At 44.9% G+C, this 15,000-nt stretch overlaps 1 protein-coding gene across 1 annotated transcript in view; it reads right to left on the minus strand.

The window, feature by feature from the left end:
• Positions 1 to 3,502: 3,502 nt before the first annotated feature.
• The window catches only part of CDC34 (cell division cycle 34, ubiqiutin conjugating enzyme), a 434,185-nt gene continuing 422,687 nt past the window's right edge, over positions 3,503 to 15,000 (minus strand). The window contains exon 4 of the mRNA XM_044053894.1: positions 3,503 to 3,657. Within this exon, the coding sequence (XP_043909829.1) occupies positions 3,519 to 3,657 (139 nt within the window). The 3' untranslated portion in view covers positions 3,503 to 3,518. The remainder of the gene's footprint in view (positions 3,658 to 15,000) is intronic.

Genomic DNA, 15,000 nt, shown 5'->3' on the forward strand with positions numbered 1-15,000 from the left:
ATAAACATTTCTTTAAAAAGAGCTCCATGAAAACCACAAAAAAATGAAAATTTTTGATATGTAAACCAGTTGAAATCAGTTCTCTAAACACTGACCAAGAAAAGTTTCACCATTTAAACAGCATATTATATAACTTCTGCATTCTAGCTTGCAAATTAAAAATTACAAGCCAATCTGACTAGTATACCTAAACTCAAGAATCACAATCTCTCTCCACCAATAACCATTACTAGCTTACAAATAGATTTTGCAAAACATGCACATCCTCCCAAATTAGAGGGCCATCCTTGCCAAATCTTTACTCTATGACTCCTGAAAACCCAAAATACTACAGTAATGCATTACACCCTCCTCAAATGCTCACTATACAGTCATAGGTTAACTCCTCTCCTCCCAAATCATGCCGCACTCCTTTGTTCATACTCAAAAGAACACCCCAATTACACTGATGCCATATAGGTTCATAGGTAGGTAGGTACTAGGCTATCACAGCCCAATGGCCTATGTAAGACTAGCCAGCAAGGTACCATAACTTACGCCATCCAAGAAAGTTATTTTCCTATGCCACTGTCCAACAGAGACACAGAAATGATCCCCGGGGTGTTATTTCCCATTTCCCATCCACTCATCAAGATTTTTCTTGTAGAGTGCTAATGAAGAACTTTGCTCGACATAGATGGGTAGCTTGTTCCAGAGTATAGGAAGTCTCTGGGACAGGAATCTACTCCTCCAGCGTGTCCTGTTTATTGTGGTGATGAGATTTAGGTCCCTAGAGCGTGTAGCTTGGAGGGATTGGGATTTCTTTAGGTGTAGCATGTCCAACTGCTCTGGGTTTGACATAGCTTTATATATGTTAGGCAGAGATCACCTCAGAGTAGGCGATATGCTACGGAGTAAAGATGAGAGTTTTTTGAGGCGGTCAGTGTAGGGCATTTGTTTGAGGCCAGTAATCCTCTTTGTGAGGTACTTCTGTGGCCTTTCCAGCTGCTGCAGATGTCTTGTGAGGTACATTCCAAAAGGGGCGTTGTACTCTATAATGGGTCTAATGAGTGACGAGTAGAGGGGAATAATGACCTCTTTTTTCCTGGATGAGAATCCTTTTATGATGAGGTGTAGAAGGACTTCCTGACTACTGTGACTATGTGACTATCAAAGGAGAGATTACTGTCCACCTGGGTCCCAAGGTCTCTTATCATGCATTCGGTGTTAAGTAGATTGCTGCCTATGTGGTAGTTCATGGGTACAGAGTTTTTACCAAAGAGGATGACACTGCAGTTTTTGGCATTGAGCTTGAGGCCATGGCTCTGACACCCGGCATGTGTCTCAGTGAGGCCCTTCTGTAGATGTCCACATCATTTGGGGACTTGGCCTCTGGCTGACGGAGTTCGCAGATGACTGCAAACTAGGAGCCATAGTCTTCTGTGTTTGGTATCTACTTCTCTGAAGTACAGGCTAACAGGAGAGGTCCCATGACGGAAGCCTGTGGCACTCCACTTGTCACTGCCTTGAGGTCAGATTTGGAGTCTGCAACTTTAACAATGTGGGTTCTGTCAGTGAGCCAGTTGGCAACCCATCTTGTGACGTAGGGATTTATACCTAGTTTACTGAGTTTAGCTATAATTCCAGAATGGGGGATGGTGTCGAAAGCCTTGGCGAGGTCAAGACAGGCTGTGTGAACCACCTTACCTACATCCACGGCTTTGGTGACTGCCTCAAAGTCGATCAGTTTCAGGAAGCATGATCTGCCTTTCACAAACCCGAACTGGGTGGGATCCAGAGTTTGGAGGTTACCAATGTCTTTATGAGTTCCATGATGATACGTTCCATGGCCTTGCAGACTAGGCTCGTCAGGCTAATAGGTCGATAGTTCCTGGGATCAGTGGTGGCTCCCCCTTTGTGGAGTGGGATAACTGCTGCTGTGCGCCATTCAGTGGGCACAAAGCCTGATGCGAGGCTATTATTGAACATGGTGCTTAAGTGGGGAGCCAGTTCGTTCTGAAGTCCGTGTAAAACACAGCCTGGGATGTTGTCCGGTCCCACAGATGCTGTGTTTTTGGCTTTAGAGAGTGCAGCTTTTACCTGCGTAGCTGTGATTACAGGGACTCTGCATTCTTCCTGTATATATATGGGCCCTTTAGGGAGTGAGAGGGGGGTAAAGTTAGCACTGAACTTATCTGCCAGGATGTTGGCAATAGTTGGTTCTGTAATTTGCATGCCTTTGTGCTGTAACTCAGAACAGATTTGGGTGTTGCTATCTAGACTCTTGACATAGCTATAGAATGCTTTGTGGTTGTCCTTGGATTTAGTGGCAATTTTGTTTTCGTAGCTAGCTTTGGAGAATCTTATAAGGGATCTCAGCTTCTTACTGAGGCTGACCAGGGACCTCCTCCACTCATAGGATTTTACTCTCTTTTTGCAACAGTTTCTTCCTTCTGTTGTACAGTTTTGTTTATAGCAGGGGACCACTAGATTGGCTTCCTTTTTTTTGGTGGATAGTGTCTTGGTTCTATTTGGGATAGCACAATCCATGGACTTGTGTAAGTGCTTAGAGTGCATTTGTGTAGGATTCAGCAGTTGTAACTGTATTGTCCATCTGCATGGGTGTCATGAAGTTCACCACTTCTGTCTTAAGAAGCATGAAGTTGGCTTTGGAGACTTTTTTACTGTGGCTTCCTTAATGGGGGGTGGGGGCGGGATGTGGATATCAAGGGTGATAAGCTTATGGTCATATACTACAGTAATTACCATCAGGAAGCTCTTACTACCACACAACAGCTCCTTTAACAGAACTCATGCTATCTGCATGCTACAGAAATCATCTTAATGGTGTGCTCACTACTGTCCTCACTCTATGAAACCCTCAGCATAAACTCTGTTGTGCTATACAGAACTGTCCTTACCATGCACCTGCTGCTTACAAAGAATCTGCGTCATGCTGCACTCACAATCAGCACTCTATAGAATCCTCAGGCCATACTTAATGCCTATTAACTACAGTGGTTCCTTGCAAGTATACAATCCTGCCAAGCCTGACACTTCAAGGGATTCTGAAGAAAAATGGCAAATTCAAGGACCTGCTGTTATACCTTTAAAATATTTTTGCAGGAGGCTCAAGTTCCCTCCTGATGTAGTGGAAGCAGTGCCTCCAAAATATTTGACTCCAAGATCACAGCACTTGGAAAAAGGCCGAAGGTTCTGCCATACCACAGTCTCTGATGTAGATGGCATTACCCAAAATTTGCAATGACAGCCCTGGAATTCCAAATACCAGTATGAAGATCTTCAGTTTGAAAGACGCCTACTTTCAGAAACCTCTGAAACCTTTATTCACTGCAGAACCTACTAACTGTGTTACCCTCAACTACAGAATCAGCTGCACTGGCTTCCTTATTCTACAATAAACAGCCACATAATACCACTTTCTTCATCCATTCACAACTCCCTGTGGTCTGTATTTGGACTCCAATTTAAATCAAAACAATGCCATAGTTACAACTACGATACATTAAATCATCTGCCTACCTTATGATTTCACTGTATTCACGGTCCTTCCCTTTGCTGTCTCTCCATTTTCTGTACATCACTGAGGCATCAACATTAGCAGGTGAAAAAGTGTTGGGCTCATTTAGCAAGGAGATAACACTCAGAAGGATAGTCCTGAAGAAAAACATGCCAGTTATGATTCATTGTAACATTATAACAGAAGTATCCATTTCCCAGGTCTTTAAATAAAGCGTACCTTTCATAGATGCTGTAAATAGCAGCAGTCAGCACAATATTAGCAAGACATGATTGTTGCTGTACAAAATGGCCCCACAAATCAAGCTGTCATTTACCCAACTTCAAGTCCTGCTGCTCATACCATACTTGCTCAAAGTAAGTCAAGGTGACAGATGTAGCAATTTTGCATGCTCTTATCTTCCAGACTCCAACAGAAGGAAAAAGAGTTTATCACTCTCTCATGGAATGCCCATACATTGAAGAAAATAAAGTACAGTGGGGGGTGAAGGTCCCTCGCATGGGGCCTGCAGGCTTGCCCTCCTACAAAAATGCTTTTTATTTTCATTTGCCTATGACTTGAAAAGTTCAAGTACTTATTAGAAGCTTGTGTACTTAAGGTGTTAGCATGAGCAAAAGCTGCCATACACCATTGTGAAATGTCTCCACAGTGGTAAGGGCAATCTACATTGCTCATCTCATAAGGGCTTTGCTTCCAGAAAAAAAAAAAAAAAAAAATTACAATCTCCCTCTAAGCATTCCTCATCAGGCCAATAACTGATTACAACACCTGTTTTGGTATGTCAGTGTCACTTTATTCTGTTTCATATGGACTACTTAAGAGGCGTTCTCAGCCTTGCATACAAGGCAATATCTGACACTGCTTTACTGGAAATGCTGCATCTCCATAAGTCAAATCGTACACGGGTTACTCACTAAAGACCTTAACCTGGTATGTGACATTAATAGAACCTACTTGAGGACAGATTTCTCCCCCAGAGGTTACCACACCTTTGGAACAGACTCTCACTTCATGTTAAACAGAGCCCCTCATTAGCCCTCTTCAAACACAATCTGGAAGATTGCATGGGTAACTAAATTCACCACAGGGGTTTCCATCTGTCCCTCCGGGACAGGGGCAATAGGTGCTGATTGTGGAAATACGGGTAGAACTCGGCTAGGCTTGTAAGGGCCCTAGAGCCAGTAGCCTAGTAACTTCCTATGGTCCTAACAAAATGTTAACAGAAGTTTACAAGAACTGTGAAATTGGCTCCTACAAAAATGCTTTTTATTTTCATTTGCCTGTGACTTGACAAGTTACAGTACATATTAGAAGCTTGTGCACTTTAAGGGTTTTAGCGTGAGCAAAAGCTGTCATACACAATTGTGAAATGTCTCCACATGTACACAACTTGCACAGAAGGAAATCCTCCCAGAAGCAAGTTAGCTTAGCCCATACATGGTAATTTTCTTGGAGGGATCCTCTGGCTATACCTCACATGTACTTCAGATGCAAGGTCCCAATTACATTCTAAATAAAACAGAAGAAACATGGTCTTATGTGGTAAGATGCGTCTGGAAAATCACTTAATAGCTCAAACCCTGAATTCCAGCATGAAAAATGAAGCAGCAGGAAAGTACAGTTTTGTACCTACCATAAATGTAGATGTCCGATAGGAATGCATCTGCAGTCCTTACAAATGGGTTGTCCTGTCGTCAGGCAGCCCTTCGGTCGGCCGGATTCCAAAGTCTGGGTCTGGCCTCGGCTGGTGTCGCACTTCACCCGACGTCATAGCTGCAGTTCTTCGGGTATAAAGGCATCAGCCGACGCCATTTTCCTCAGTGTTTCTTGCCCCAGATGCCAGGTGCCCTCTTGGAAGGCTAAATTTGGATAAATGCCAATGTTTCCACATAGTAGAGAGCAAACACAAAAAATAAGCATGTATGTACATATATACAAACAAATACACCATAATAGACCCCCCCCAGCTAGCTATAAGATGGGCAAATACCCTAGGAGTACCACAGAGGGGAAGGCGGGTGGGTAATCCTGACTGCAGATGCATTCCTATCGGACATCTACATTTATGGTAGGTACAAAACTGTACTATGTCCTTCAAGGATGCATCTGCAGTCCTTACAAATGGGTAGAATACCATAGCCAAACTAGGGGAGGAAGAAAGAAGAGATTATGGTGTAGTTAGGATCCCTTGCAAAACAGCAGTGGCAAAACCTGCTCGGGATCTAGAGTATAAAGGTAAGTTATAATGCTTGGCAAATGTATGCACGGAGGTCCAAGTAGCAGCCTCTATAATGTCCTTGGTAGCCACTCCTCGTAAGAAAGCTGTGGTAGTGGCTGTAGCCCTTGTAGAGTGAGGCCTGATGTTCTCTGGAGTTTTCTTTCCATGGTAGGAGTAACAAAATCTAATGCAATTTCCTATCCACTTGGAGATTGTCTGTTTTGAAATTGCTTTTCCTTCCCTTCCTGTTGCATATGCTACCAGAAGCTGGTCAGTTTTTCTATTGCCCTTGGTCCTGTGCAGGTAGTAGCGTAACTGTCGATGTACATCCAAGGTATGCAACAGTCTTTCTCCCCTGTTCTGTGGGTTGGGGAAGAATGTAGGGAGGTGGATAGCCTGATTTAAAGATACTCTGGATACCACCTTAGGCATAAAAGTAGGATTTGTTCTCATGGACACTATCTTGATGGAAGATCAGGAAGGGTTGCACTGCCATTAATGCCTGTAGTTCAGATACCCTTCTTGCTGAAGTGATTGCCAGCAGGAAAGCAGTCTTCCATGATAAGTATTGTAATTCTGCTGTTGCTGCTGGTTCGAAAGGAGGAAGTGTCAATTTTTCTAGCACAAAGTTCAAGTCCCATGCTGGCAATGGTGGTTTCCTAGGAGGTTTTACATTTTAATTCCTCTCAGAAACTGCCTGAGCAGAGGATGCGAGAAGACAGGAGGATCCAAGCTGTATTCTGCTGAAATTGCTGATGCATGTATCTTGATGGAAGAATAGGACAGGCCTGTGTCGAAGAGCTCTGCCAAGTATTCCAGGATGTTGGCTATGTTTACCAGTGACACATCTTCTCCCTTTGCAGTATTCCAAATGAGATATCTTTTCCATTTTGCTGCATAATTTTTCCTTGTTGAGGGTCTGCGAGCCTCAAGGATAATGTCTTTAACCCTTTGTGATAAATTTGGGTTAATTGATCTTATGGAATGTTCCAGGCAGTCAGCTGCAGAGTTTTCAGGTTTGGATGCAGGATGTTGTAGTTGTTCTGTGTTAACAGCAATGGAACCAGGGGTAGTGTCCATATTTGTTCCCGAGACATGCTCCTTGGTAATGGGTACCAATGTTGCCTTGGCCAGTCTGGAGCTATCAGAATGATCCTTGGACGGTCCTCTTTGATCTTCAATAGGACCTTGTGCAGCAAAGGAAGTAGTGGGAATGCATATGCTGTCAGGTTTTTCCAACTGAAAGACAGGGAGCCCACCTTCCAAGCTAGTGGGTGGTACGTCCTTGTGCAGAATTTCTTTAGCTGGTGATTGCGTGGGGATGCAAATAAGTCTATTTCTGGGAGTCCCCATTTTCTTGTAATGGCTTTGAAGATGTCCGGATGCAGCATCCATTCGTGGGCATCCGTGGTAGTCCTGCTTAATATGTCTGCTAGAATGTTTTCTTTTCCTGGTACAAAAATTGCTTGTAACTGAATGTTGTAGCTCAGAGCCACATTCCATAGGTCCAGTGCCATCCGGCATAGAGGGTATGAATGTGTGCCTCCCTGTTTGTTGATGTACCACATAACTGTGGTGGTGTCTGTCCTTATCAACTGACCTTCTCGGAGAAATGGTCTGAATGTCTGGATTGCCAATTTTACTGCCAGCATTTCCTTTAGATTTATGTGTAGGTGCAGCTGGTCTTGAGTCCATAAGCCTTGTATGCACTTGTCCAGCATGTGGGCCCCCCAACCGAGGTCTGAGGCGTCTGTCGTGATGGTTTGGCTTGGTTGAATGCTGTAGAAGGGCAATCCTGTGTTTGACTGACAGGCCTGAGCCCACCATAGGAACTCTTGCTTCAGGCATGGGATTATTGGAATTTTGGTTTCTAGGCTGTGCTTGTGTTGAGACCATAAATTCTTTAGGTACCACTGTAGCTTTCTCATATGCAGTCTGGCATGAGGGACCAGTATTATGCAGGATGCCATGAAGCCCAAGGCTTGCAGTACTTTTCTTGCTGTTAGAAGGTTCTGCTTTGTTAATGCCAAGAAGTAGAGAGGTAGTTGCTCTTGTTTTTCTGCAGTTAGGAATGCCATTTGTTTTGATGTGTCCAGCTCTGCACCCAAAAGGTTATTCTTTGGGATGGTATCAGCCTTGACTTTTTTATGTTGACTGTATATCCCAGGGCTTGTAGCAGGTAAATGACTCTTTGTAAGTCTTCTGTTAGCTTGTTTTGTTGTCCGCTTGTATCAGGCAGTCGTCAGGTAGGGTAAATTTGGATTCCTTGAAGCCTGCAATGAGCAATTACTGATGCCAGGCATTTCGTGAACACTCTGGGCAGTAGATAAGCCAAAGGGCAATGCTGAGAATTGATAATGCTCTGATCCTGCAAGAAATCTGAGGTATCTTCTGCAATTTGGTCGTATGGGGACGTGCAGGTATGCCTCCTTGAGATCTAGAGTTACCAGCCAAGACTCCTTGCCCAGCATGGGAAGAAGCTGCTGTAGAGTCAGCATTTTGAATTTTGGAACAATGAAGAATGTGTTTAAAGCGGACAGGTCGAGAATAGGCCTCCATTTGTTCTCTTTTCTTGGTACCAGGAAGAGTCTGGAGTAAAATCCCTTTCTTTGCTCCATAGATGGTACCTTTTCCACAGCTCTCATCTTTAATAATTGAGATATTTGTTTTAGAGCTTCTGTCTTTTGATTTGGCGGTAGGTTTGGCATTCCTCTCTTCCCTGGTAGAGTATGGAAGTTGAACCTGTAGCCTTGGTCTATTGTCTGTAAAATCCACTTATCTGTTGTGATGTAATGCCAGTTTATTGAGAATAAGGCTAGCTTTCCGCTAAGGGTGCTTCTAGTTGTTCCCTTGTAGGCGGTGCCAGAGCCAAGTCACTGTGATTGTCCTGTTGCAGTGGTGGTGGCTGTGTCTGTGCCTCGCTGGTTGTTACCCTGCCACTGGCGTCCCCTGTAGGCACCCCTGGATTGGTTTCTGCCTCTTGATCGCCTATTCCTGCCTCTCTGTGCTTTAGAGGAGTCTGGAAAGGACCAAGTTTTGGAGGGCCAATTCCTGCTAAACCTTGGAGGTTGGACCTGTAAGAAATCTTTCACTGTTTGTACAGATTTTGCCTTCTCCTCCATCTTCTTCAGTACCTGTTGTGCAGGAGAACCAAATAAATTGGCCTTGTCCATGGGAGCATCTAACAGTTTTGATTTGACATGGTCGGTAAGGCCTGCTCTTTCAACCATGCATGCCTTCTGATAACTGTACCAGTCATGGCTGATCTAAAGGAAGCCTCCAGTGCATCATAGCCACATTTTAAAGAATGGTTACTAACTTGCTGAATGTTATGTACCATTTCCTGAACATACTTCTTATCAAAAGGTTCATCAGAGGACAGTTTTTAGTTAACTGGTCAAGCATAAATTCTTGATATTGGATCATATGAAATTGACAGTTCAAGGCCCTAGCTGACAGAGTAGCAGAAGTGTAAACTTTTTTACCCCATCTCTCTAAGGACCTGGATTCCCTTTCAGAGGGAGGGATTTTAGCAGAGGTAGTTGCTACAGCCTTTGGCCCCTGGGAGATAGTCTCGGGATCTGCAAAGGAGCCTTGTATAAATGGTAATGTGTCCGGGACCCTGTAGTACCTATCGGGCTTAACAGGGGCCGGAGGTAATGAATCAGGAGCAGTACAAGCATCATTAAATGCATCATCTACAACAGAAAGAACTGGAGGTATAGCTAAAGGCCTATGTTGTGGTAAATGCAAAAAGGTTCTAAGCCTTTTCCTGGAGTCTGAAAAATCTTGTCCCTGCCACTGAAATTGTTCCCTCATAGCATGCAAGGTTTCCCCAAAGGAAAATTCCTCAGGTGGAGAGGCAGAAGGGATGGACTCTTCAGCATCAGAGTCTTCATAAGGGGAATAAGGAGCCTCTGGAGGGTCTGTGTTATCTGAATCATCAGAGGAATCATCTGTGGACACTGGCTCAGGAGGCTCTGCTCTAGGCCTCTTCTCTGGAGGTGGATGAGAGGCCCTGTCTGGATGAAGCTGGGATCCCCGGATTAAAGAAATAAGATCCTCTGCCAAAGAAAGCATTTGGGAACTGGAGCTGGGCCTGTGAGAGGGGGTCTTAACAGGCACAGTTTTTGTAGCTTTAGCTGCTTTAGCCCTGGCAAAGGCCTTAATAGACATGGCTGCAGGAGGCCTAGCAGCTCCACGTGCAGGAGTTGAGATATCCAAGGGAATAGTGTCAGATAATTCCTGAGAAACCGCAACCACAGGATGGATTTCAGAAGCCGATTCCACCAGGTTTGAAGAGGCCTCGGTAGAAGGCATGTTTTCGGCTGAAGAACCACTTGCTCGGTTTCAGCCGAAACCGAGACACTCGCGGTTGGCTTAACCGCGGTTTCGGCCGAAACCGCGGACCGCGAGTGTCGGTCCTTTTCCTTGCGTTTTTTGGATATTTGTGAAGTCGGAGGATCCGACGGCATAATATAAGCAAAATCAGTGCCAAAAAACTGCTCAGCAAATTCCGACCGACGTCTAAGCGTCCGTCGGTTAAAAGAAGCACAGGCTAGACAAGCTGCGACGTCGTGGTCTGGGCCTAAACAAGGTAAGCAGTAAGAGTGGAAATCTTTATGAGGTATTTGTTTCCCACAAGTTAAACAATTATTCACTTTTTCTGACATCGGCTGAGGCAAGAAAGAGTCCCCAACGGGGTACTTAGCTTTTAGAAGTCTTCGTAGTAGTATTCGGTAGTAGTAATCTCTGGTTCTGACCGACCGGCACTTGCGAACAGCTTCTGCTTCGGGCGCCACGCGGCAAGAAAGACTGAGGAAAATGGCGTCGGCTGATGCCTTTATACCCGAAGAACTGCAGCTATGATGTCGGGTGAAGTGCGACACCAGCCGAGACCAGACCCAGACTTTGGAATCCGGCCGACCGAAGGGCTGCCTGACGACAGGACAACCCATTTGTAAGGACTGCAGATGCATCCTTGAAGGACATCTGGGATGTACACCTAGTGTTCAGCAATAGAGGTCAAACAAAACCAGTTTTGCTGTTAACAAGAGATAGATTAGTTGTGTAAAGTCTTACCATAACCATAGATATCCTTCTCTTCCATGTTGCAGTATTCTCACATGTGGGATCCTCCACCTCAGGTGACCCGAACGTCCAGCTCATACACCAAAGCTTAAGCCTGCTGTAAGGTGCATGGGATGTCACACGAAGGGCCATAAATGTGCTTTTCGCACAGACCTCAGAACTGAATGCCCAGTCAGACAACAGTCTATGGGTAGCTGAAGGATGCTATTCAGACAAGGAAAATGCCCTCTTAGAGGGTAGGGGGAGGAAAGGAATAAGAAACATGGAAGAGAAGGATGTACATGGTTATGTTAAGATTTTACACAACTAATCTATGCCCTATTCTCATGTTGCAGTATTCTGACATATGGGAGAGTACCACAGTTTATGCAAAGAAAAGGGTGGAGGAAGAGGTAGCAGTCGCCAAGAATCCATGGAGGATGGCTTTTGCGAATCCTGTCCTAGCTCTGGAGATGCTACCCAATTTATAGTGTTTAGTGAACGTGTGTAACGAGGACCATGTGGCTGCCTCTAATATAGTGGCTGTATCCAGGCCTTTGAGAAAGCCTCCTAAAGAGGTCACTGCTCTGGTGGAGTGGCTCTGTGTGGGGTAACTTTACCATGGAAAGAGTTTTGCGGATCCAGGACGTTATCTCTTTGGATACAGTTTTCCCCAGGGCCCTGGGGAGAAAGGATATGAAGAGGTGGTTGGACTTTGATATCCTTAGTCTTAACCAGATAAAACCTCAGTTGCCTGTGAACATCTAGGGAATGGAGCACTCACTATCATTCTGTGGTGAAAGGAAGAAGGTGGGTAAATGGATAGATTGGTTAAGGGACAGCTCACTGACCACTTCAGGCATGAAGGAGGGGTTAGTACGAAGAGAAACCCTGTCCTTGTGAAAAATGGTGCAAGGTGGAGTAGAGCTCAGAGACTCTTCTAGCTGAAGTAAGGGCTACTAGCAACACAGCTGTCTAGGTGCACATCTTTAAAGTGGCGGAAGCTGCAGGTTCAAAGGGGGCTGTAGTAAGCTTCTCGAGCACAAAGTGCAGATCCCAAGTAGGTGGGATAGGTTTCCTTGGTGGTCTGATGTGGAGAACACCATTAAGAAAGTTTCACTTCCAATCTTGATAATAGGGGTGGATTCATAGGTAAGCAGGGGGAAATGGCGGACAAATTCACTTTCACCAAAAGTGTATGATCTGATTTTAGGAACCAACACACAGGCTAGCACTAGAGATACAGCTGCTTGTAGAAGACACCAGCTAGAGAACCTTTTCCACTGAAACAGGATCTTCTAGTAGTAGGTTTCCAGGCCTCCTGCAGGACAGGTATGCCCTCATGAGTAAAGGTGTCTGAAAGGGATAAGAAGTTGATCATCCACAGGGTAAGGCTGAGGGACTGCAGACGAGGGTGGGTAAGATAAGGGATTCCATCTGTGTGAGAAGGTCCAACTTGTGAGGCAACTTGTGTTGACTGCCCCGGGCAAGAGACAGAAGGGGGAACCAATGTTGCCTTGGCTAATAGGGGGTCACCAGCAAGATTTTTGGCTTGTCCCACTGAATTTTCAAAAGGACCTTGCAAATGAGAGGGAAGGGTGGAAGCATACAGGACAGCCCCTTCCATGAGATTGAGAAGGCATCCACTTTCGACTTTAGTGGTGAGGGGAACCTGGAACAGAACAGCTGTAGTTGTCTGTTCTGAGGGGAGGCAAACATATATGTGAAGTGCCCCATTGGTGGACAATGTCTAAGAAAACATCTCTGTGCAAAATCCATTTGTGATTTTGAGGCAATGATCTGCTGAGGGCATCTGCCTGATGGTTGCCCTGTGATGGGATGTAGACTGCCTGCAATGTTGCACTGTACTGAGTGGCCAATTCCCATGCTTGCATTGCCAGCCTGCAAAGTAAATGGGACCTGGCTCCCCCCCTGCTTGTTGATATGCCACATCACTGTGGTGCCGTCTGTGAAGACTTGTAGGGGACCAGGATGTAGAACTGGGAGAAAAAAGTATTTAGAGCTAGGAGAAGAGCAGTCATCTCCCTCACAACGATGTTTTTTTCCTGGAGGGAGGGCTCCCATTGAGCTTGTACCTTGAGACCGTTCATAACGGCCCCCCATTCCAGATCCATGGCATCTGTGTACATGAAGGGTCTATACTGAATTAGCGAACGCTAATTCATTGACCCCTTTTAAGCAAAAGTGTAAAATCTCAGACACCTGGAACAGCGATTTTTTTCACAGGGAAAAAATAAATCACTGGGCCGGTTCTGGGAGTTTACCATTTCCTCCACTGTGGTGCGATCTCAGAGTTGGTATATGTATGTGGGGGGGGGGGCTTATTATAATTTTTTTTTTTTTTGTGGACCAGCGATTTTTTTCCCTGTGAAAAAAAATCGCTGTTCTGGGGGTTGAGATTTTAAGCTTTGCTTAAAAGGGGTCGATGAATTAGCGTTCGCTTTTCTAAGCGTTCGCTAATTTAATATACAACCTAAATGAATTGGACTGGCTTGATGGGCTGTAGAGGGAGACAAGGATTCTGCATTTGCTGGATCCACTACCCTAACTTTTTTCTGGCAGGGCAGGAAGGGCATCTGAAAATCCAGAGGGTGATTGTGTTAGGACCAGACATTCTTCAAGTACCACTTGAACTTCATATGTAACCTGGAAAGGGGCAGCATGGGAAGGGTAGCTACTGTCAAGCCCAGAAGATGGAGAAATTCCCTGGCTGAGACGTGGGTGACTTGGATTAGGATTTGGAAAAGGCTGGTTAAAGAAGTTACCTTTTTCTAGCGGGAAGAAGGCCTTCACCAAATTCATCCTTATTCTGCAGCCTAAGAAGATCTGGTCTTGGGATGGGGTGAGGGAGGACTTTTGTAGGATCAGTGTAAACCCCAGACTTCCTAGGAGATAAACAGTGAATTGCAGGTGTGCCTGAAGAGTACTTGCCTCTTCTGCCTGGATGATGTCGTCCAGGTATGGGAAGATCTGTATGCCTTTTGTTCTGCAAAAGGCTACTGCTGGGGCTAGACACTGTGAAAACCCTTAATGCTGTAGACAAGCCAAAGGGCAAGGCAGTAAACTGATAGTGCAAGGATGACACAGCAAAATCCAGAAATCTCAGGAAGTCTGGGAAAATGGGGATATGGAGGCATGCCTCCTTCAGGTCCAGTCAAAAGTGGAAGAAGGGTTTGCAGGGATAGCATGTGGAAGGAAGGTACATGCAGGGAGAGGTTTAATAGGACAGGTCCAGTATTTGCCTCAAAGGGCCCTCCTTTTTTGGGACCAGGAAGAATCTGGAGTAAAACCCTTCACACACTCGTCCTGGTGGAGCCATCTCTGTAGTGCCTTGTGATAGTAAATCCTGAATGACCTGGGGTATCAGGTGGATTTATTTTTTTTGCAGGGAGGGGTATATGTCTTTTGCTGATGGCTTTTCCTGCCAGGTCATAAAGTACCCTTTCTGCTATTGATAGGACCCAGCGGTCTGAGGTGATTTGTTGCCACAGGGAAGGACAGTGATAGAGGTGGGGGAGATGGCGGAGGGTATTTAGGCAGTCACACAATGTTTGATCTGTCTGGAAAGGGCTGCCTGGGGTAGTAGTTCTATGGGATGAGAGCTTTCTAGCACCTTTCCTTTGTTTTGAGGAAGTAGTATTACAAGAGGCAGGTACCCTTCTAACAAAGCTTGATTCAGCTGGGTAGTTTCTGTAGAATTTAGGAACTGGGGATACCAGTAGATGCTTAAAGTCCTGCAGTTTCTTACTTTTTTCTTGCAGGTTTTTGAAAAGTTCTGCAGATTGTTTGCCAAAGAGGAACTTGTCAAAGGGGCGTCCAGGATCTTGTTCTTGAAGTCATCGGGCAGAGCTTGAAGTTTGAGCTAGGAATACCTATGCTTCTCTACTGTTTCTCCATATAATTAGAGAGTAGCTGAAACACCTTCGATACACCAAGCATTAGAGGACCCCCTAAAATACATAAAAATTACAGTGACCCCCTTTGAGAAGTATTGTTTCCATAAAAATAAAAAACAGAGTGGAGACTAGCAGGATACACACAAACTTTAATATACCAAAAGATGAGCACTTTCATCAGATATACAAAATAACTGGACTCCATTATTGTTTCCAGTAAAGGGTGACTCACTAAGGCACTCTACTTACATGGAGAAACAGTTTAGAAAACCACT

Source organism: Protopterus annectens, chromosome 13.part0 (assembly GCF_019279795.1).
Source record: "Protopterus annectens isolate FY-2018-M chromosome 13.part0, PAN1.0, whole genome shotgun sequence".
NCBI lineage: Eukaryota > Metazoa > Chordata > Ceratodontiformes > Protopteridae > Protopterus > Protopterus annectens.